Source organism: Poeciliopsis prolifica, unplaced genomic scaffold (assembly GCF_027474105.1).
Source record: "Poeciliopsis prolifica strain line A6 unplaced genomic scaffold, Auburn_PproV2 SCAFFOLD017, whole genome shotgun sequence".
In the NCBI taxonomy this organism is placed as follows: Eukaryota; Metazoa; Chordata; class Actinopteri; order Cyprinodontiformes; family Poeciliidae; genus Poeciliopsis; species Poeciliopsis prolifica.
In genome coordinates, this window is record NW_026562392.1 from 9,411,652 (window position 1) to 9,436,308 (window position 24,657).

The 24,657-nt window shown below is 37.1% G+C and overlaps 1 protein-coding gene across 4 annotated transcripts in view; it reads right to left on the minus strand.

Moving 5' to 3' along the window:
- LOC129367427 (protein MTSS 1-like) overlaps positions 1-22,297 on the minus strand; it is a 45,273-nt gene extending 22,976 nt beyond the window's left edge. For all 4 annotated transcript variants that reach the window (XM_055041821.1, XM_055041820.1, XM_055041822.1 and 1 more), the window contains exons 1-3: positions 21,821-22,297; positions 18,571-18,632; positions 11,986-12,059 (exon numbers count right to left, since the gene is read on the minus strand). In XM_055041821.1, coding sequence (XP_054897796.1) covers positions 11,986-12,059; positions 18,571-18,632; positions 21,821-21,892 — 208 coding nt within the window. In that variant the 5' untranslated portion in view covers positions 21,893-22,297. The remainder of the gene's footprint in view (positions 1-11,985; positions 12,060-18,570; positions 18,633-21,820) is intronic.
- Positions 22,298-24,657: the final 2,360 nt, after the last annotated feature.

The following is a 24,657-nucleotide window of genomic DNA, read 5'->3' on the forward strand; positions in this document are numbered from 1 at the left end:
TTTGGTAAATACATTCATCACAGCCACTCCACCAAACTTCAGGTTTAACATCTTCATCCAAGATCTATATCAAATCTAGACACAAAACACTGAATGTGGCCTTCAAAAACAGAATACATTTTTCTGCAGTTCACCTAAGATGTCGCATCTTACTAATTTACACTCGAGGCTGTTGTTTATGAAACAATATTGCACACACTGATATTGTAATGACAGTGGTAATTCGCTATTTTATGCATTTCTGGTTTTAAAGAATAACCATCAACAGTCCATTGATTGAGGGACAGAAAAACATCACAGGTTTACGACAAGCATGAGACATACCAGCTAACATATAAGGAACCTGATTGTTATTAATACTCCAAAAAATGTTTGTCTTCAGAAAACCTTTTTTGTTGTTGTTTTGTTTGTTTGTTTGTTTTCAGAAAAGAAACCCACTTTCTTTTCTGAGGTTGTTTCACTTTGTGAAGTCACAAATGGAGTAAAAGAAGTTGACGGATGTTTACGTTCACACTGATACCAACTGTGTAGCATCAACAGCAACGGCTCCATAACAGAAACATTTTCCAGTTTCTGGCTCATTATTAACCCAGCTTCTCCATCCCGAGGAAACATTTAGGAAATATCACAATCTTTCTTTGACAGAAGTGACTAGAATATATTGCTGTCACTACTCTTGCATTACTTGTCACCTGTCAGAAAATTCCCTTTACATTTTTTTATACTTTTCCAGATATATTAGATTCAAAATGTAGTGACTCAAGCTAAGGTGTAAGGTTTAGCTGTTATGACAGAGCAACCAATTATATTTTTCTCAGACACTGTTGCAGTGGGAAGATTTACCGTTGAACATCTGGTCATCGCCAGCATTGCTAATGTAGTAGTGTTCAATATTTTCAACCTTTATTGAAAATAAGAAAAGAGAATCACAAGAATCAAAGTGAATCTTTAACTGACTCTTGTTCTTTAAAAAGTTGTCAGGCATAGTTGAAGTGCAAATCTATGCTGATTGGCCAAGAGTCTCAGCTTCATGGCAAAAAATTTGCTTTACTTTCAGATGTAAACTTGCAGTGAATAAAATGTTTGAATACTTTTATGTCTGGCCTTTCTGTGCTTCATTCTTTTCTCTGTTTTTGTTTAGTTTTCTGTCTTCTCCCAATAACATCAAAGTATTCTGCTCCCAAGCATCGTCCTTGAGATATGAAAAAAAGTATTTTCACAGTGTCTCCATTAATCCAGTCAATAAGCAGTTGCCTGGTTCAATGAGCAGTCAAAGTCAAGACCAAAATAAACCTCAGACTGATGCAGACTATATACCATGGGAAAGTTCATGCTGATTACAGGAAACTTGCCTTTAAAGATGTCCTCTTGAGTGACATGTTAGCAAAAGATGTTTTATATATTCAAACTTACTGTTTTAAGAGAGTGATAGAGATATATAAGGTGCATATTTTAGCTAACATGCAGCAAGAGGAATCTATAAATGCTTGAGATACTAGACAACAAATTTAAAAGCTAAAAAGATTCAGTAATGTGCCTGTAAATAAGAAACTTTATTCCTCAATAGAGTGTGCTGGGATCAGCCTACATGCATCTGTTTGCCCAGAATCTGACCAGTTAAAGACAGCAATGAGGAGTTTAAGCGTGTCATGAGATGGCCAGAGAGAGAAAAAGAGAGTGAATAAAAGAATAGATTACCCCTGAGACCTTTCTTGCTCTTTTCTGGGCTTCGGTGCCCCACTTTCTAACTAATCTTCCTTTTTTGGTGTGACACATATTCTAAACACAGACACACAAAAAGAATTGACTAAGACCTCTAGCAATGAACTAAATTGGCTTGTTATTTTGGTACTGACATTGTTATTTATGGTACCTCTAACAGTGAGCAGTTTCTACTGCTAGCATGTGGTCGGGACGTGCGAAAAGTCTTATGCCACAGTTAATCATTGACAATGCAGAGGACAGACGTTTATGTTTTCATTGCAAAAGTCTGAATAAACTTGCGTCCGAGTCACGCTTGTACAACAGACTGCGCTCAAAGTTCAGAGGAAAGAGCAGTAATACTTTTGGAAAAAATGTGTGTGGTAAAATTTTCAAGAAGAAATCCATTTGATTCAACAATCCTCAAGAAGGAAAAACCCAGATCTTTATCTTTACAACGCAAAAAACAGAAAAAAACAAAAGACAGGTAATTCAGGTTAGAAGGGTGGAGTGGTTAATTACAACCTTGTAAGCACTTGCTGTTTCTTTTTTTATTTTTACAGTTTTTTTTGTTGCTTTTGTTCTTTAAAGAATCATGACGCTGTACATTGGCAAGATATTTCATTAGACCCATAAATACGCAAGCCAAGGTACGCTCCTTTCCTAATTAACAAAGTGATCAAAATCAATTTGGCATGGTATTCACAAAGAACTAGTCTTCAAATAACGTAAAAAATAAACAAATTAACAATAAATTTGTTTATTTTCCCCAGTCCACGTTAAGGACTGTATATTAAACATTTATACATTAAAAATGAAAATTTCTATCAGTTTAATTAATTGTCTAGATGAATCAGGATCTGGTCTGACAAGACGAAAGCAATCATCAAAACCACATCAACTGCTTAGACGCACAAACAAGTTACACAATATTGTTATGAATACATTCACCTTGATTTTGTCTGCAAGCACAAGGTAATGATGCGTGAAGTTAAGGAGGTAACAAGGAAGAAAAACATCAGCAGTTGAAACAGTTGACCATAAATAAATCCAAAATGTTGAAGTTAAAGATAAAGAACTAATAAATAATCAGATCAAAACAGTTAAAAGTTAGTAGGTACGTTATCAGATTTCAGACGACTATCAGGTTTTAAGAAATATTGATGGAATAAGAGAAAAGGCATTACTCACTTTAAATCTGTAGCAAAACAATAAAACATTGCAAATCTAAAAGTAATTTTGTATTCTTTCATGACACAAGTGCAAACTGGAAAGCGCTCCGTCATGTTGTTAACGTAGACATGAAAGAAATGAGAAACTTTCCTTAGCACTTGCATAAAACTAAGCATGACTTTTGCCCTCGCAGTGTGAGCAGGCCTGTGACCTTTCCTTTTCCTACAGTGAGACTGAGAGGCCTGCGGTCTGTGGGATACTGCTGATAATTTAAACCAGAGGCGAGCTACACAGACTCAACTGTTTGTCAGTGCAACACAACACTGCCTTGTTTGCCATAATGACCACCAGATTACTTCGCCTATGTGTATGTCAGAGGCTTTGCATGTTGCTGTGCTTGTGTGCTCACATGAGTGAGAGCTCCATCGTGAACTCAGAATTTGTGAAGGGATTTCGTCCAATCCAATGTCAGTTCATATCAATCTTCATAACTAAACACACACACTTCACACAAACACATCATTAATGCTGCAGGTTATGGTGTTTTGATTTTAGAAACTCAACCTTCTAATAAATTTGAATTTTAACAGCGGTTACTCATGTAAACACATAAACGCTCCATTATTTTACACAACATCTAACCAGTATTTGGTAAAAGATATGGGACATTTGGAAAAATTTAAAATTTTATTATAGGCAGAGGCGGAAACGCATTGAAAATAGAATAGAATAGAATTCAACTTTATTGTCATTGCACTGTCACATGTACAAAGCAACAAATGGTGGAGGGATTGAGTCTGAATCTTGCATTCAAGACACATTTGAGTTAGGACTCAAGACTTGACTGAGACTCATACTCTTAAGATTTGACATGCAGTTGTGTCTTGTGAACAATGTTTTATTTGATCTGATTTTTTTGTGGTGAAAATAACCTGCAACTCAGACAGAGGTGCACATATTCTTGTGGATTGTTTGTGTTAATAGTCATGGATGTTCACGTACTGTGGGCTATTATGGTTAGCAACAATCTATTGAGGTTTGTTGAACCATTATAATAGCGATCATATGCATGACTGTGGACTGAGCATTACTGGGTCATTTTACAACAAAATACACCTATCTTCCTGGCTGTTAAACTGTGTTGTAATACATGACTGGTGACAAAATAAAAGCACTTCCTTAAATAAATTAACAAGAAACACTAAATGAAGATTTTATGATATTCTGCAATTATTGTGTTTCAAACTAAGGAGAAGAATAGCCTCTAAGGTCAATATAATACACTATGCATAAAATTAATACTAGCTCATCAAAATAAAAGCACTTCCTTCTCAAGTCATTCAGAATACAAATACTTGATGATTGCCTTTTCCATGGTTAAATGTACTTGTGATCATCTCTGACTCATCTCAAAGAATTATGATACAAATTCTGCAGTAACTTGAGGAAGAGATTGTTTATTAGCAATACTAAATAGTATTTCATCTGTAATAGGTGGCTAACTACAAAATAAAAAAAATGAATAAATAAAAAAAAAGATATCTTGCAACTTTAGGTCACGATGTTCATCTGTTAAACCAAGTCAGTATTTCCCCAACCCTGGTTCTCACGGCACACTAACCTGAATGTTTTAGATGTTCCCCTTCTTCAACACACCCGGTTCTGATGACTGCAATTTAGCAAAACCCTGTAAATCAGCCATCAATTGAAATCATGTGTGCTGAAGCAGGGGAACACGAAAAACTTGTAAAGCAGTGTTCCTAAAGGCCAAGGGTTGAAAAACACTGATCCAAATTATCCTATTTTACTTCGTTCAGTTATCATTCATCACTCCGAGTTGTGTGACAGAGATTATATTCCTGTTTCATGTCACAACTTGATGCGTTTCTCTTTTTTCTCATGCTGTTCTCTTCACCCACCTTGAGATCTTTTGCTTTGTCTTGTGGCTACATAGGGAGTACTTAATCTTGAAGAGAAATTAGCACAGTGCTGCTATAGCAAAGTGGCTAAGTGCATCTGGTTTCAACAGTATGGCAGCAACAAAATTGACATTTTAAAAGGAAAATTATAGGAGGTAGACAAACAAAATGATAAACTGCAAATGGAAAAGGGGGAAAGAAATAGTGATTACTGAACGAGATGCAACTATCCTTAAATGCTGATTTTTTTCCTCTTTTTTTTTTTTTTAAACAAAAAACTGGTCCAACTACTAAGCATGAAGCCATTCTAGGTGGTTAACAATGACTTGTAAAGTGGTGCTTTGAGGATAACTTTACATGTCACATATTGTGAGAAAGTAAAAACATTCCATTGAACAAAAAAAACAGACTGTAGACTGGTCTATGAGTTTGACTCCCACCAACAAAAGAGACAGAAGCTAAACACAAAAGGAGCTAGACAGACAAATAATGTCCTAATGTAAACAAATTAATACACGCACACCCAGAAAATGGATGCAAATGTTATCTGAGATAACTACACACACTTTCAACACTTGTGTGTTGAAAGAAAACTTGCCCGCAGAGCAGACAGGTTAGAGCCGACTCCATTTTACCAGGAACACACACGTAAACAAACAGGAAAAATGTTATCAGAAAATGTTGCAACAGACAAATCTCTGGCGGTGCGAGTTATATGTTCATTTTGAAGAAAGAAACAAGAAACAGAAGCAAACTTCCATTACAATGCCAAGGACTGAGATTTTCAGCCACTCAGAGACCCAAGACTGAAGTTAATTTGCCAGAGAAATGTGTTTTGAATTTGGCTTTGCATGCATGTCAGACGATCCAGAGTTCACTCGTCTAACCAGGTTTATGTTTAAACAAAAACAGGAAAGCAAATAGCACTGACACCTGCAAACACACACGTACAAAACCACACTGAGAATTCAGTGGAACTTTGAGTGAGACAAATATTAGATGTACGTGGTAAGGCTCTACAGCACAAACAAATCTCTCACTGACTTCAATAAAGTTATCTGGAAAAAACTGAAAATATTTAATAAATATCATTGGGCTGCCTAGCTAAAAATTGTGTCACAACTGCTATACTATAAATGATCTAACATAAGCTATTGATTTAAACATGAGCGATGAGTATGGAATCCATTTCTGGTCTATGTTTCTTTGAAGATTAAGTTCCCACTAATGCTTTCTTGCAGCAATTGGTCAATAAAACCAGGCTGTAAATATTCAAGTAAACTCAGTTTTACAAGTTGTGTACTTGACCCCAGAAATTCTCATTTTTTCTGACTGCAATGATCTGCAAGAAATCCAGGATAAGATTCCTCATCAACAGCAGCAGAGATATGTTGACTGAAAGGCACTGAGTTTGTGTAGGGGACGGGATGTTGGTCTGGCCTAGACAGAAGATTGGAATTATGCAGAACCACGGCTAGTCTTGGACTCACACTGGAAAAAGAGAACAGAGCAGTCTCACATAGAGAGCTGAGACAGTGGGTTAGTTCAGACGAAGGCTGCTCTATAACTGAGTCCGAGCATGAACTGGGAGCACCAAAGAGGAAAAAGGCGGACTTTTTTTTCCCCAAAAGAGATGTATCGTGCTTTGACTATGGTTTACAGAACAGGCTGTGCTTACAGAAATATACATTTCTTTATATAAGTATAAAGAAAGCAAGTCATAACTCAAAAGGCTTATTTTCAATAGAGGTCATCTTCTAAAACTACTATACATTCATGACAATTTCACCCTTTCTTAGTTTTTGTTTTAGTAAAGATTCTGATCAGCATTCAGGCATTACGTGCACTGAATAGTAAAAAAAGATTGTTGTTGTGTAGATCAGTTTTCTAAATCTGTACAAAAAAGAGACAGATAACACATACCACATGTCACACATTGTGCCCAGAAACCAGCAGACATTACTAGATTTTTGGAAGATAAATCTTGAAAGACATCTGTTATTTACGACCTCTTTTCCCTGGGGAAATACTTCAGGGAGTAACAATATTACCAGCATTTATCATCTACAGCTTAGGAAATTTATTAAGTGTCTTTTTCTTTTAAGAAAAGTCATTTTTTAATATTTAGATGTTCTCACAACTGGATCACACCACTAGTGGTGCCATTTAATTTCTTGGCATGCAGACTCATGAATACCCAGAAGCCATAATCAAATTATCAGCTGATTTCATCACAATTCAGAGAGCCTGGACCAGGTCAACCCATACTGTGCCCTACTTTATACCACAAATACACTAAAAAATATTAGCTGAAGAACTAAAAGCTGCTGCTAGAGTTCCTGCTTCCCCAAGTGTGTCCTAGTGCAAAATTACTGTCCTGATGGAGATAACAACGTCCTCACAAATGTCTAACACAAATTCACTTTTGCATTCAAAAAGGCAATCAGATGATACTCATCGGCAGCTGATAGGAGAGAAGGGAGCTTTTTAACATTTATGGAGGTGAGAAATATGTGAGAAAAATTGTTTTTATTATAGAAGAGACCCGAGAAGCCCCACCTCCAACTAATGCCTGCTTGTTGTTTGTTAGTCTACAAGGTGAACCACATTGTGCTGTCACTGTTGATAGAAAATAGGTCCTGAGAGTTTGCTTTATGTTACAAGGAGAATTTGAATACCATAAATCCAGCCAGTTAAAATAAAGCTGTGTAGGAAAAAAAAAAAAAACACCTGCTTTTAAATGAAAATCCCAAATACCAAGAGCAGGGCAAACACAGTCATTCTAGCAGCTGCTGAATATTAGTTTCTATCTGAACAGACCCAGCGTGCTTCTACATGCTGCCAGTATGGCAGGTGTATATTTCATTACTACAAACTCAGACATGTCTGAGGAGAGTCTTCCCTGCAGCTGCTAAAAGAGCCACTGGCATTAATTACTACCAGAGATGAACACCTAATATTCTCAGCACACAGGCAGTTTTCAAAAAAAAGCTGCCAACCCACATGTGACACGAGGCCTTTTTTTTACGACTGTTAATAAACTATTATGGCTTGGGTGGTGTGAGAAAATCTGAACAGGCTGTGTGTAAACGTGAATCTGTGGTTTAGCATTCAACTGTTGGAGAGCAACAGATTTAATGATGCTGCCAGTTGGCCTATTATTTTGCATAGTTTAATATAAATTAAGTAAAGTAATTGGAAGGAAATGGGACCTGATTGGCAGTGAATTTATTTAAATCTGAAAAATCCCCCCAAAAACTCAAAGTCATGTAGGTCAATACTAGCCTACCTGTGTCAGCAGTAATACTCTCATGTTGGACTGAAAACTACAGATTTGTTTTGTGGATGCGCATCCAAGGATACGCAGAAAATTAGATAAAAACAGACAACAGACACACAGAACATAAAGACATAATGCTGTTACACAAAGAAGGAAACTGTGACGCGTCTGTAACTCGATAGAGAACCGAAAGAAAGAAGGGGATTCACACAGAAAATGAACTGATGCTTGATGAAACAAGAGAGGATTATTCACTTCTGAAGCTGGTCTTTCGTGATGTTCTCATGTCCCTGTTATCTCTTTTTCATGGTTTCAATGGAGCCTTGTCCTGTTTTCCATCCAGCAAGCTTCAAGATTTCCGAGGAAAGGAAAATGGAAGGAAATATATCGACAAGTTTTGTCTGTAATTTGTCTTAATGTACTTGTCACAACATGAAAAAGTAAAAAATATAAATGTAAAAAAAAAAAAAGTTTGGTAATTCAGTGGCTGCTTAAAAACAACTTTGTGACACAAGCACTCAGCGCACGAAAGAGTGAATCCTACAGTTTCTATATCAACCTGATGATTTTTAAGGCCGCAAACTAAGCTTTGAATACATTTACTTTCTTACTAACAATATCAGGTTGTACCCTGTTCATTATCGCCACCTCTTTTTTTTAAAGAGTAGACAAGGTCTCTCAAATGCAGTTTAGTCTAACAATGTAATTAACCATCACATCTTAAGTTGGAATAATCACTTTACCTACTTAGAGAAGCACAGTCGTTTTGTCTAAGCAGGTTCTATTTCCTTACAGTGCGAATTTAGCAAAGACCTGGAAACAGATTCGTCTGTCTCTCAGACAGTCAAAGTCATTGTTCCGTTCTGCCTGATCTGTGAGTATCGTTCTAAAGTCAGGCTAAAAACATGCTAATTCAATACAGCAGACACGAGTTGAAAATTAAATCAAATAATTTGTCCTATCCCAACTGTTACCCTGTTTGAAGACACCAACAACTTTGTAGGGCCACAATAAGTAAACATGCCCTGTATATTTTTGTCCTCTTCTCCTTACTGTTACCTTTATACAGTTATGTCATTTAGATCCTTTTTGACTTATAAGTTACAAATAAAACCTTATTTCTTATCTCAACAATGTGCTTGTTTTTCATTTCATTGAATTATTTTCCTTTCCACATTAATGGTAGAAAAGAAAATGTTTTAGTTGGAACAAGCTGGCTTTTTAACGACAAGGATGTCATCTTAAAGCCACTGTATTCGAACATAATACATAATATTTTAATGTTTTCCAAAACTAGTTTGTATGTAAAATAAATGCATAATTGAAGCATATATTTTTTATATAAAATGTATATACACAAGAAAGAAAAAAGTAAAGAAGGTGAAAGGAAAAGTACTTAGAAAGGAATATGGTTACTCTTTTCTCTAATAGCCGTTCTCCTACATTCCCACCTTCCTTTTAAGGTTTTGGTTTGTTTTACAACGCTGGTTTTAGTCTCTATACTTGACTGCACAAAGATAACTCAGAGAATTTAAGCCGACGTATACTATAAACATTTGAAAGGATTAAAAGTTTAAAGTATACTCTGGTTCTCTAACTAACTCCCGACGTACAGGGCCATCCAATCAGCATCACATTATGGTTAAAAAAATGCCCAATCCATTTTGAAAACAGATCAAGTAACCAAAGCTTAGCAACTTTGCAGCAGAAACTGTTAAAATAAAGAAAAGCTAAAGGAAGAAAAATGGTCTTCAAAAGAATTTAGTCTGAAGGAAAAGAAAAATTAGGAAAAGAGAAAAGATAAGTTTATAATGTAGAGTAAACAGTAGGTAAGATTTCCTCAAAAGCCTGCAGAAAAAACAGCCTCAGTGTACTTCAGACTAGATGTGAACAGTTTGAGTGAATGGAAAGTTGAAACCCAGAGAATATAAAATCAATTAAACAGGTTTGTGGTTGAGCTTCGATCATGGATTATATTGCAGAATTATTTGTTGATTAAAGAAGATCCTCGTTGGTGTGTTGGCTTAAAAATGGAAAGGTTGTAAATTATGTTCATTTGTGTTTGAATTCAGACTGTCTACTGCATAATAGTCATGTCAAAAGTTTTGTTTTGAAACTTATTAACTTTACTCTAATGAGACATCATAAAGTCTACAGGTGTGAATCTTTATAAGACACCATTAAAGTTAATTTCTCAAGGAAATAAAACTATTCACAAAAGCTGCCAAAAGGTCAGTTTCTTGATTAAGGACTTTAATGATATTCACTGTGTGCGCTGGTTACTTTTACTGCACATTTATTGATGTTACAGAAGATAAACTGCTGTTGGCTTTTAACTCTAGCTCTTCAAACATTTACCTTTGAGCTCCAAACCATTGATTTCAATGCCAGCTGATGGGATTAGATACAAGGATAAGACTTGAAAGAACACAGACACAGCAAAATATAGAAGAAAACAGATTTTTTTAAAAAGCAGGAATTAAAATGCATCTCAATATAATTCCTCAGCTGACTCTCGGTAATTATGACTTGCTAAGAGAAGACTGTCTCAGTACTTTAATCAATGTAGATACAGAAACAGACTCTTTGACTTCAAAGTTATCGATGGCAGTATAAAGAGCTGATAAGCTGAAAAACAAGAGTATATGCAAACATGTTTTTAATCTCAATTACTGCAGGCATACCTGACTTCTTCACTGAACTGAATAATGAGAATTATAATGTAAAACATGTCCTCAGTTTTGTAAATACAGCACCTTGCAGTCAAGCTTGTTTAGAAAAATATCATTAACTCTTAGTGTGCTTTTTGAACATCTATGCAATTTTTCATTCTTCTGAATCACTAAACTGCATGGTCCTTACTAAACCACATTATAATTTTTAACTGTTTAAAGTAATAAATTAACTTTTTGTCAGATTGAAGCTCATGAATCAGGTAAATGGCTAAAAAGTTTCCTAAGAAACATGAACAAATGTTTCTTAGAACTCTATATTGAAGGTAATGGTTATTAAAATCCAAACCCACAGCCTATCTGAGCCATCTAATCACAACATAGAGAAACTAGAGTCAGAACATTTTGGGTTTAAAACCACCTCCCACATCAATTTAGATTACATTAAGAGGATTGACATGCACTGCAGAAGCCTGCATAAGTTAAAAGAGCTTGTTGTAATACGGCTGCACACATGAAGGTAAATACCTGACGTGCATAAATGTTGAAAATCGTAGCTCATTATCTATCCTTGCTTCTTAAATCTAAATAAAGCCTGAGCCGCAGTGCACCAAATGGCAAGCGCTGTGTGATACTGCTGAACGGAAGAAAGAGTGCAAGTCAAAGTCAGTGAGAAAAGGGCAGAGGAAAAGTGATGCAAGGCTTCTCAGCGAACTGATCTGGACCTTTTTACAAAAAACTGATATAATCTAAGAGGGCAAAGGAGAGGATGATCACTCCACTGCACCTCCCTTCAGCTCTTTTCTCTCCTCTATCACTCACTCCTGTGATAGAGGAATGTGTGTGTCTATTTCAGTTCCTATTAATAGGACAGTGCGTGGCTGGAAGTGTCCAAGCTAGGGAAAGATGAGATCTGTTACTCTACCCACTTTCCCACTCTCACACATTCAGAATGAAAACAGAACAGCAGCAGAGAGCCCAGATGTAGAAGAGGTGGGAGGATGGGCAACAGAAAGTGGAAAAAAGGTGAGCAGAGGTCAAACACAGAGCCAACAAGAGAGCTTCAAACAGAGTACTGATGGATTTATTAGCCACACAATACAGGCAATGAGCCACAGACATTCCAAACACCGTAGGGTTTGGAAGAGCTGGAGTCCAACATAATGCAGTTGTAAAGACAAACACAGTGACATAGCTGTCAAACATTTTTAGTTTACTACATTACAGAGACTATTCCTACCTCTTGAGTTGGTGGCCAGGTCAGCCACTTTCTGGAAAGCATCCAGGAAGACAGTGACGGCCACCGCTGTCGCCCTAAGACAGGAAAACAGATTCATGAGGCAAACATTACTTTCCTCACCCAATATACGAGAATGGACGATTACTTGGGTTTACCATCTCGAGGTTCGAGAGGTTTCCTAAACAGCCAGTCTGTTCCAGGCTGTTTTTTTTTTTTAAATCCCATAAAGCGCATCAAGGCTGCCACACAGCTGCCCTTGCTCCCGCTTTGCCACTTCAATGAAACGTCAGACAGGGTTGGTATGATATTTTGCATACTAAGGGGAGATACCAGCGAGCCATGTCAATTTAAAAACAAACTACAAGGAGTAGGCTAAATTAGCAAACATGTTAATAAGAAAAGCAAAGGGGAAGATGAGGGCTGAAAAACTCGAGAAAAGAAATTGAAAAATCTGGGCAAAATGCTATCAAATGTGCCAAATTAACTGATATTTTGAGTGGTGGAGGGGCCAATGTCATGTGACAAGTCAGGATGAAGAGTTACTATAGGCCACCTGCTACCGAGAACGTTTACAACTGTTTTCTCCATTTGTGGATGATGACCCCCATTGTGAATAGCTGGAGTCCCAAAGCCCTAGAAAGAGCTTTGTAAAATGTCCCAAAGTCCTGGTTGCTATCAATTTGTTTGTCTGTTCTTAAATTATTTTTTTTTTTTTTTGATCAGGGGCATCATATGTTGTATTCTGAGCTGCTATCACCAACATAACATAATCTGACCTGGGATTGATTCATGAAATTGAACCAAGAGAATGCAATTAATCAAAGTAAACATATGATTTACCAAGGGTAGTAATTATATTTTCACACAGGGCCAGGTTGAATCGGATAGCTTTGTTCCCCTTATAAATGAAATCCCAACTCAAAAGCCATTTTATGCATTTACGCAGGTTATCTTTGACATTCAAGTGTGGCAAAAAAGTCAAAACAAGCAATCTTTAAGATTGTAAATATCTTTTCATAGAGGTGCATTAATAAGCTGAACTTTATCTAACATGAGACCTGAAGAATAAAAATCCAAAGCTGTTTTTATGAAAAGGTGTAATCATGTAAATAAAAGACATTACACAAGTGTAACCATAAAACATATGCATGCATTTGGTTTATGTAAAGTAAAACATCAAGGATGATGTTCACACCACTGAGCAACATGTACTGTAATACACGTGTTTTAACTACAGGTTGAACATGCCCTGCTGAGTGAAGAATGTCTCTGTAATTACGCTGAGTTTGCCTCACTTCCAGGTCAATGAAGGGATCAGTGTGGGCTCAGCTCTGTTGAATCCTACATTGAAATAAAAAGGGCGTAAAATGATTGCCAAACTGACCTAATTTTCCATCATCGTATTATTTAGTAAATGAGAAAATACTGAACGTGCACAGAGACAGACGAGAGGGTCAAGATTTATACGGTCAAAGCCGTATAAATCAGTGAACTGGTGAAAGATTATGATTTTGTTTTAATATTACACCCATCTTACTCAATTGGCTTCTTGTTTATGTACCCGAAGGATCAGCTATTATGCAAGTTCATAAGTTGCTTCTTTTTAGCAATCAAGGTAATTGGTTAACCTCCAAAATGCTGGTCTGGTTTAGAAACAGCAGACGGTGCAGGATTATGACCACAAGTATGAAGATGAAAGAAGCTTAGTGTGCACAGGAGCATGAACATGACATATGAGCTCCCCGCTACGGAGACTAGGCCGCTTGTATGCGATGCATACCACACAAAGTAACACAATTGTCAAGAATTTTTCCAAAGTTTGTTCACTCACACAGGCTCTTTTGTTCTAGTGCCGAGTGGGTAATTTGCAAACACTTGTTATTCTATGTGGCAACAGAAAACCTCCATAAACGACTTGGGAATTTCCATCACCATTACGCGCTGGCATCAGGTAAATATAAAATAAGGGTAGGATTTCAATTCTGAAGAGAAGAAAGACTGTTTTCACTTTACCTGAACCAATTGAATTTGTTTGAAAAGCATTTTTTTATATGTGCAACAGAATGATTTGAGTGATTTTCAGCTTGTATTTTCACAAGATGCAGGAAAAGACTTCTGTGTTCAGGTCATCACAAAGCAGCCTTTCACAACCTGGAACTCAATGAGGAAAGCGAACCAAAAGCTGGGTTAGCCCAAATATTCTTCAACAGAACAATCTTTTCCTTTTCACTCGGAAACTTAATGCAGTATTGGTTAACAGGCGGTGTTTTGTGGGAGAGCTGACCAGAAGATCCATGGGTGTGTCCTGCAAATGGAAAAAGAAACACACGCACAGGCACACGCAGATGCCTTTCTATTTAAAGCCCCACACAGGCACCATAACAGCCTCTGATATCTGGCTCCACTTATTTATTACGTGCACTTACTGGTCTATGGATAATATTTTTCAGGTGCTTGAAGCCAAATCACGTTCACCAAAGATTAAATCATTAACTAAAAGCGAATTTCTGTGATAAGTGGCTTAAGACCTGCTTTCAGTGCAAAATGTTAAGGAACAATGATTGTAATCTGCTAATACTTGTGGCAATTATAATGATTAGTTTAATTAGCATTTCAACTGGGGATGAACAAATGTTACATTTATTACTTATTTTATTGTGCAGGCAAAAATTCAGCATCCTTGTTTCAACTCTGAGTCGTGTGACAATCATCGTTTTCCTTTTCCTGATAAAGTTCTTTGAAATCTTTCAATTGCAACAAATTTCAACGTATTTTATTAGAATGTTATTGTAAGCTAAGATAACAGGGTGCAAACTTGTGAAGTTGAAGAAAAGTGAAGCATGGTTTTGAGGGGTTGTTTTTACTGGGAATCTGAATTTTATTCGGACTCACTGAGGAAGTACTTTACAGACACCTTCTGCAGTAGATTCAGCAGCATGTCTTTTTGGGTATGTCTGCACCAGCTCTGCTCATCTCGACGCTTATTATCATCTTATTTGCATAACAATTCAAGCTCAGTGAGACTGGATGTATAGTGTTTTCCAAAACTGCCATGTATTTAGCTCCATTACGTTTCCCATAAAATCTACTCATGTTTGAGACAGACCTAAACTTGAACTTCTTATGACTTTGTTCTGGTTATTCTTCTACAAAGTCCAGATTTGCACAACCACTACTCCTGTCTACAGATTGTCCTGCGTCTGTGCACCTAAGACGTCGTTCCAAAGGGTTTTTTTTTTATAGTTGATTCCAACGCTGTGGGTGACTAAGATGTTAATTTATGACCCATCTCTTCTTGTGACATTTCCACAACTTTATCCAGGAGCAGATCTTTGGACTTTGTAATGCCATTAATTCATTAATGTTCTCTAACTAATCTCTGGCTTCACAAAACTGCTCCATTTATACTGAGCGTAAATTACACACAGGTGGATTCTCTCTACTAAATATAAGACTTCAGAAGACAATTCACAAAGTATTATTTGGAAGTAACAGAGCAAAGGGGCAGTATACATTGTTAATGACATAAATACTACCAAAAACACCTTGACGGTTGTAGTTGCTAAGCGACAAAAAGTAAAACATCTCAAAGGGTGTGAATGTTTTTCTAAGGTACCGTATGTATAGCAAGAGCTTAAGTTGTGAGCCATATTACAACAAGGATCTGACTGCTACCATTGGTTTTAAAATCTGCACACACCCCTGCTATAAGTCAAGACAAATGACTTTAACATATCTATTCCACAAGGCCCTGGCCAGGCCAATCTGAACTCCCTGCAGAGAATGCCACAGTACAGCAGAGTACTCTTTACGACAATGACACATTCAGTCCTGCTGCTCTCATTTATTCCTAGAGAAGCTGAAGCTGGAATGTCTCTAGTAAATACGAATCATAGAAAGAGCTTGAGTTGGCTGAACTTGCCTCCGAAACATAATATGCAGGACTTATCACATAATAAGTACTTAGTGTTTAAGGTATCCTCGTACAGTCAGAACCCCCTCAAAGCCTGCATCAGATAGAAAACACCAAATTTAGATCAGAACTTCAGAAGACATTTGAAATATTCCCTTTAGAGCTTCAGCACTGTATGAACTTGTAGTTCAACTAATACAACTGCATCAACCACAAAGAAAGCTGATTTACATGATCTAATGTTAAAGCATGGGTCAGAGGGATTCATTTCCATTACCAGAAAATACATTTATTTATTTTTAAGGAAATCAAACCCCACCAAACTGTCACTACACTGTAATTGGCTCATATGCTGGCTGCTTTGTAAAGGGAGCAGAGGGGCTTAATTACAGAGCAGACTGCCTTTGGCTGCAATACACCCAGTGACATATGCTTCTACCACAACTAGCTGGTGACTTATTCAGACCAAGATGAGAAGGTGGGTGTGTTTGTGTTTTACTACATGCATGTGTTAGCTGCTCAGAATAGTCCAGTTTCCAAACAGATTACAGAGGTCCGTCAAATGGGGGTTTAAGGAAAACAGAAAAGTGTAAAAAAAAAAAAAAAAAAAAAAAAATTACTGGAAGCAGGTCTAAAAATGGACAGAAATGATCATGCATGTTAGTTTCCAAAAACAAGACATGTTGGCATACACAGCATAAAGGAAGCACAATCTCAACACACAGCCTAATATCATAAGCACTGCTCTGTTGGGACCAGGTCGCAGGCTGTGCTTCACCTGGAAAAGTCTAGTCTAAATATGCCACAGAGTAAGTCATCTTTCCATGAATGACATTCAGTGTAATGCAGGAAATAAACATTTCTGAAAGCTCTCATTGAGTGATTCTGTGAGAACACAGAGTGCATTTAAATGCAATGGTTTCCACTGCTCCTACACGTAATGTGACTGATTTGTTTTTGTGTGGATATGGACTCTCAACATAACGTGTATTTTTGTTTTAAACTCATAGAAACGGAAGGTGGGACTCGCTAAGGATTATTCCGAGTTGCGCATTTTGCCAAAGCTACATTATTAACAAATATCTGGAGCAAAGCATTTGAAGCAGTAGCTTTACCATCAATTTAATGGAAACTGGATCTATATGAATGCATTAAAGACAATTATTCTGAGCTATTTACGAGAGAGCTATTAATCATCAAGTTGCAAAGACGGTCAGAAGGGGTAACTATTGACATTTTAATTCTCATACATCATCCTTTTATAACTTGTTTGGAAAGCAAAACACATGTGGACAAAAATGACACTATCTGCAATGCAGCTCCATATTGCTATAGCTCACACTTAGTTTTCTCTGGGGATGTCAGAAAATGTGTTTGTTTTTTGACACTTACCTGATGACCAAACTTTAACATGGTACTTTTAAAACTGCCAGTCATTAGCAACAAGCTAACAAATACTCCTTGGACATTTTGGATGGCAGGGTCACATATTTGACCCCTGAATGATGAGAGAGTCAAATAACATTTCAGCAATAATCAACCTTAATAGAGAGGTAAACAGAACAATGAGACACCAAGCACACCCAGGCGATTATTATTGTGTCACTGAACCTTAATACAGCTGTCAGTAAGTGTCAGCAAGAGGACCCATGGACACCTACACTGCTGGGGAAATGCCATGCACAGTTAATCAAAGAATAATTAAAACCACGGGATGTCTGTATCTGCTGTGCTTGTTGGACAAAGAGCTTTCATTTTAGTTGTCATAAGTTGTTTGTCTTCTGACATGTGGCCACTTAAACCCAACTAGGAGAGGTGACTGCTGTATACAAGGACTTGAAACGATTAAGCCTCAAGCTCTTTTATAGTCTTTAGAAGATGAATTAAATATGACAAAAGTGATTGAAGTTTACATGAGGGCTCTCCAATTGGTGTTGGGAAAGAAAGCATTTCTGTAAACATAATTGTTGTTATTAAAGGCTACATGGCTACAGTAAAACCGCAGATTAGGTACAAAATCAGTTGCAAAATTGGGTTTATGTTTAGGAGGTTCAGCTGATTTGATTGCAATAGCACCGAAAGAATGTCTCTGGACAAAACTGTAACATATGTTGCATATTTTTCAAGATTTTAACAAAACAAATAAATTACTTTTATAATTTTAGTTCCTTTTAACATTTTGTTCAAGGTTGTACATAATTTTCCTAAAGGAAAAATGAAAATTAAATCTGTTCAGCATATAAGATGTGCACGAGCTCCACTGATGTTATTGGTAACAGGAGGGCTGAAACGGCTTCTGGCAACAATTCACTATGAGGTCAAGTTACTACAGAATGTGGTTGATTATAATAAATGTGGATAACATCTCTCCACACATATCTACCATTCTTACCAGTTGCTTACAAATATTTAGACTTTGTTTTATATATAGGCTTCTTCCTTTGTTAAGAGTCTATATTATTACACATAATGAAGAAAAAGAACAGACCAAATGGTTCCACAAATTAAAATATCCAAACAAGAACATGCATTGCTGAAATTAATAGAAATTTTTTTTAAAAAGAAGTGATCTCTGCTCCTATGTAGTTTAAGATAAATTTTATGTTTTGCTTATTATTAAGACTTGAACAAACATTCAAACATGTAATATGTGCACATTATCACACACTCACCTGAGCTGTGACTGCAGTTTTCCTGCCTTGGTGATAAAATCTTCCCAGATAGGGCAGCTGCTCTGTGGGAACAGAGATAAAAACGGCATGATGCAATTTCACCGTCAGAACAGACTTTCTTTTTCTCACAGTTATGAACAGAACAGCTTAAAACCTATGGCCCAATCCTGATGCCTGGCCTCACCTGAACAGAGTTAACACCAGCTTGAGTTTTCTCATGAACGCAGCCCTGTTGAGTCATTTCTAACATTACGTTTTAATAATATTTGCAATTAGGCCTGATTGTTTCATGATTTTAAGATATCAGGATACAATTTGTTTACAAAAAAAAGAGTAAAATCCAGCACTATAGTTTCAAATTGTTTCCTGAAAACTATGTTTAATTTACTTCAATTAAAGTCAGACTTATGCCATTTTTAAGAGTGAAATAGAGATTACCATCATGTCCTCCTTGCGTGTTAAGCTGCAAAATGGGTCATGGGCCTCCTTTGGAAACAATCCAAAACAATGAGTGCACTAATGCTATGGTATAATGAGTCCAAGTCCAGATGGGACAGGTTTCTTTTTTTTTTTTTTTTTTTTTTCAAAATTTCTGGATTAAAAAAGCAGATGAAGAGCTCTGTACCCAAACAGTTGCAGAGAACAAGACCAAATGAATGAGAAAGAGAAGGCGAACAAGTTTGCAAGCAAGAGAGAAAGCTCCCTAAAGAATGTGTGCATTTTGTCACCGCTTTGGAACTAGTGCCAGGGGCTTCAGGAATGTCATATTATACTGCCAAACATAACACCCAACAATTAAGTTGACTCATTTTACCCACGGTCCAAATTTCTTTGTATTACATAATCAGCGCACCTTTTGGTGCATTTCTACAGCAAACCTTCACATTTTGCATGGTTCCAATCCTTCACTATTCATTTTAACCTAACATCCTGTTAATACTGTCATTTCTAAGCTTCATTTGACTTCCTATACTTTTCCTATTACTTGTTGACAGACTAGACCTTGAAGAAGTTCAGGCTATTAAACATCAGGTCACCTAACAGGCTGCATAATGTTCTGGAGTTTGAATGTCAAATTTATATTTAAATAAGGAAACACAGTCACTTTGACCATACAGTAAGTTGGGTTTTCTCCTGAAGTAGCTTGTACAAAGAGTCTTTCAAAAATGAATAAGGTATGTAACAAGATATGTTCCTATGCTGGCTTGTGCAACGTTGCACATTTATGACCCTTATTTTCATATCTACCTGAGCTACTGGGAATTATCATTGTATTATGTCCCTTTTTATGCTGGCACTAAGGAGCTACCAGTCATTTTAAATTCAAAGTTTTTGTTATGAAACCTTGTCAATTTTTGTTCTTTTTATGGATACTTTCTGGAAAAGTATCCAAACCCTTTAAAATCTATTGCATTACAACGAAAACCCTCCATGTATCTAATGAGATTTTATGTGATAGACCAGACAAGTTTACAATAGGCCATCCCAGAATAGAATTCTTTGCAACACTACCTTTTGCTACTATTAGCTCCTAGAAGATCTTTGGAGCCATTTCTACTAGCTTGAACATCTGAAGACTGAAGTTTTTACCCATTTCCTTTTACAGAATTGCTCAAACACAGTCAGGTTCAAAGCATCGGTAATGAGTCATTTTCAAGGGTTGCCACACATTGGATTTAGGCTTTAACTGCGAAACTCTAACATATTTTATTGAAGCTTCAGAGTCATTTTCCTGCTGGATGGCTAGACTCTGCACTTGTCTTGTGTATTTTGCAGCTTCCAGGAATGAGCTGGAAGAAAATGTTCCTACTAGTCTTGACCAGATTTTCTTTCACAGCTTAAAAGCATCTTTACGGCATGATGCTGCCACCTTTATGTTCCATTGTTTGGGGGAGTGCAGTGTTTGCTTCTATCAAACAATAACATTAATAACATAACGGCCAAGGAAGTTTACATTTAGTCTCAATGGACCATAGCGTCATCTTCCAGTGTCCACTTCTTCTGCTAGTGAGTCTGAGCAGCTACGCCAAACTCTCTTTTCATTTTCAGATGAATGACTGAACTGTGATGTGCTCACTGGGATGTTTTCTCTCTAACTATACCCCAAAACTGGTGTATTTCTTGATCTTCATGATGCCACTTGTTGACAATTCTAGAACAAACCTCTGAGTTTAAAATAAGTTTGTCAGACCGAGATTAAACGAAACCCAAGTGAACTCAATTAACTAATTAGCTGACTTGATTGAGAAGGCAGATGAATGTACCACAGAACACAAATGGATGCCACAAGTTTCAGATGCTTGTTTGTCAATAAGTTTGAAAACCATGCATTGTACACTTTTACATTATTATGCACTACTTTCTGATGCATAAATCCCAATAGAATACACTGAGTTTTGTGGGTATAGCATGATTTAATAAAAGAAAAAGTACAGGTAGTGTGAATACTGTTACAGATACTTTAAATACTAAATATAATAATGCAGTAATCCACGTCAAGCTGAAACATAGAACGCCAGTGTCACCTGCAAAAATACATTCTTCTATCAGTCGTACCGTGTAATCTATGAATGAAAATTTGAATACTTCATATGAAGACAGAAATACTCTCTGTATTTGCATGTCCTCACTACTACAGGGCACCATGTTACCAGCAAGTTACAGAGAGGGCCAAGCAGAGAGGTATGGGACACTGAGAGGTGCTGAATACCTCAGCTGTATTCATAACAAACTCCTTCACTCCTGCAGACCCAGAGGCTGGACATTTGACCCGAGCATGTCAAAGTCTTCCTACCTTGTGGGTAATTTTCTGCCCAGATAGCTACATTCCAGCGTGCCTTCGGGCAAATACAACAGCTGGGGAGGGTGCAAATGGTCTCACAGTGCTCGGTCAAGAATACCATCAAAAAGTTAGATGCCCCAATTCTGACTGTCCTAGTTGGACATGTGTGATGGCTGCTGCATTTATTTCAACTTGGATTAAAAAGGCATCCAATATTATAACTGGAGCACAGTCCAAAAATGCTGCAATTAATGGTAGAAAGGATAACAGCTCCTTTAAAATAGTGTATTTTAGTGCAACTCAAATCTGTAACTACCTCTCTTACCAGATCAGTAAACTTAGCTGGTTTTTAAGCAAAGCTCGGCTGGTACATCAGTTTGACATCAAAACAATTTAGTTCAGGCGGCTTGGAGGATTTCCTGCTCTACGTGAACACGAGTTGTGCTCTTAAAAGTTTCTTTGGCTTACTTTCATGTCTCCAATGACTGTGTGGAAGAGTCCTCCGAGAGCGCTGCATTCCTTCTCGATAACAGCCTCCATTTTTCAGGACCAGCTCCAGCGGTCAGTCCTGACTCCGCCAGTCGCCTCCGCTGCCCAGGAGAGCCAAAACTTCCCAAAAAGTCCGACCGAGGAGGACCAAGCGAAGCAATTAAAAGCGTCTGCTGCGAGAAAACGGGGGAAAAAATCAGTTTTTACCGCAGTCAGGTGTGTTTAAAGACACAGCCCGGTCCTGCACTGGGGCAGCGCTTGAAATCAATAGAAGCTGTTTGGGAAAAAAGAGGAATTTAAACCCCGTTTTTCCCTCCACGATGCCTCGTTTTTATCCATGACTAGGCTGGGAATTCAATCTGGACCAGGCTGATAATGAGTGACTCTAGTCCAAAACGCTCCCACGGTAATGCTTCTCTGTATCCCGACAGGTAAGTAAATACCCACTGCGCTCACTCTCTATGCCTCCAGACCTGAAAACATTGCGATGCTCAAGCTTTCCCAATTTATAAATGTACATCCGATGGACGGTGTTTGTCAAAATAAAAGCTCCTTCGGTTACAGCGATTTTAAAAACACCACCAAATTCTTAAAACCAGGTACATGTATACTTATATATTAAATCTGAATACAGTAATAAATGTAAACACAATTTGCTTGATATGTTCCTCAGCTCCATCACGTGATACTGTCTTATTCTGAAAGTTTATTCACACACTTCCGGTTTGTCGTGCGCACACGAAGAAAACATGCAAAGTTCTGGCAAAAACCAAATACAAATAGTTGCAACCTAACTAGCTAATATTTTGAGTGATGGATTTGTTTTGTTTTGAAGTTAACACGCAAATATAAAACTATATGTACTTATTTTCCTAGCCTTGACTTTAAAATAAATAATCCAGAATTCAGTTTTATAATTCCATTGAAAAAGAGAGGATTTGCTATTGCACGGGAAAGGAAAACAATTTATAAATACCGGAGCTTGCGTTTTAAAAAAATTACTGTAGGAAAAGGAGGTCACCTAGTGGTCTAAATAAATATTGCACCATTCAGCCGCTTGAGCTGGGTCCCCTCAGTTTAGGGCAAAATTTGTGATATTGCAAGACTTTTAAGTGTGTTCCATTATTTTGACAGAGGGGATACACACACATTCTTATAAAAATCTACACCACCGTTTTGAAATACATTGTTTTACACTTCAATAAAATAAGAATGAAACAAAGTACATGTTCCCACCTATGATGTGACAACCACATACAATTCGACATAAAAAAACAAGTCCTTTTGAAGATAAGAAAATAAGAAACTAAACTGATTGCAAAAGTAACACATACCCTTACACTTATGTTTATTGAAGTGTTTTTTGACATTCTATTTGGTAAGAGACTGAATCAGTGTGCCGTATATTGATTTGACAATATTTGCCTATGCAGTAAAAGTTCATCAAACCCTTTAGACTGGGGAATGTCTCTTGTCCACAGATTCTGCAGGTGATCCTCCTTCCCTGCATTCTGTCTAACTTAGTTCTCAATTTGTTTCCTGAAAAATAATAACAGACAAAACAACCTAGGCAGTTTGTTGTCCTTCATCAATAAAAACTTGCGTTTTTGGTTTCACCAACCTGACAATTTTTCCAAACTCTACAATCTCCCTGGTAAAGATGACCTCCTACAAATTGAATGGATCTTTTATTGCAGTAGTACCATCTCAATATAGAAATGTCCAACCTTTGATTCGAGTACAATTATATAATTAGTGATTAGTTTTTAACCAGATCACCAGTGCCACAATCACTGGCTTTTCAAACAGTTCCCTAAAAAATGTATAGTATTTCTCATTCTATGCTCTACTTTTTAAATTGATTAGAAATTCTGTGAACGTGTGACTTTCACACTGTGACTTAGTGTTTCCTTTGGGTGTAAATATATGACACAGAAGCCCACAAGTACAGCTGAGTAGGTGGAATGTGGACCAGTGTTTGTGAGTACATGTATGACTATCCATGCCTTTATCTCCTCAAGGTTGGACTACTGTAATGCCCTCCTCGTTGGGACCTCTGGTAAAAACCTGCAAAAGCTACAGCGCATTGAGAACTGAGCTGCCCGGGTCCTGATGAGGAGGCACAAATATGACCATATCACTTCTGTTCTCAACTCACTTCATAACTTCTATATCAAATATAGAATACATTACAAACTCTTGTCTGCTTACCTATCAATGCATCCATGGAACTGCTCCTGCTTATCTCAGTGAACTCCTCTCACCGCACGCTACCTCTCAAAGTCTTCGTTCCTCCACTTCCTTTTACTGCCTGCATCAACCTAAGACCAAACTTGCCACTATGGGAGATAGGGCTTTTCAGGCAGTAGCTCTGCACCTCTGGAATGCTCTTCCAGAGCCCCTGAGAGCCCCACAAAGTGTGGAGGCCTTTAAAATAGGTCTTAAGACTCACCTTTTTTAACTGGCCTTTTAGAATTGCAAGTTTTACTTTGTTAGTTTTATTTGTATTTTTTTGTACCACTTGATGTGAGATGTATTATTGTATGTTTTATTGTAAGCTCTACAATTTATTCTTGTCTCTGTAGCACTTTTGAGATTTCTTTAAAATATAAGGTGCGTTACAAATAAAATGTATTATTATTAATGTTCTGGTTTAATTTGTTTTTCTTGAGCACGTTTCTGTTCAAATTAGAATATTTGATTATTTAACTGTGATGCTAGTTTATTAGATACATGTGGGGTTTTTTTCTAGATGCTATATGAATCTAAGTTATGTGCTGTTTGTATAATATAAAAAAAAGGACTGGGAAAAGTTA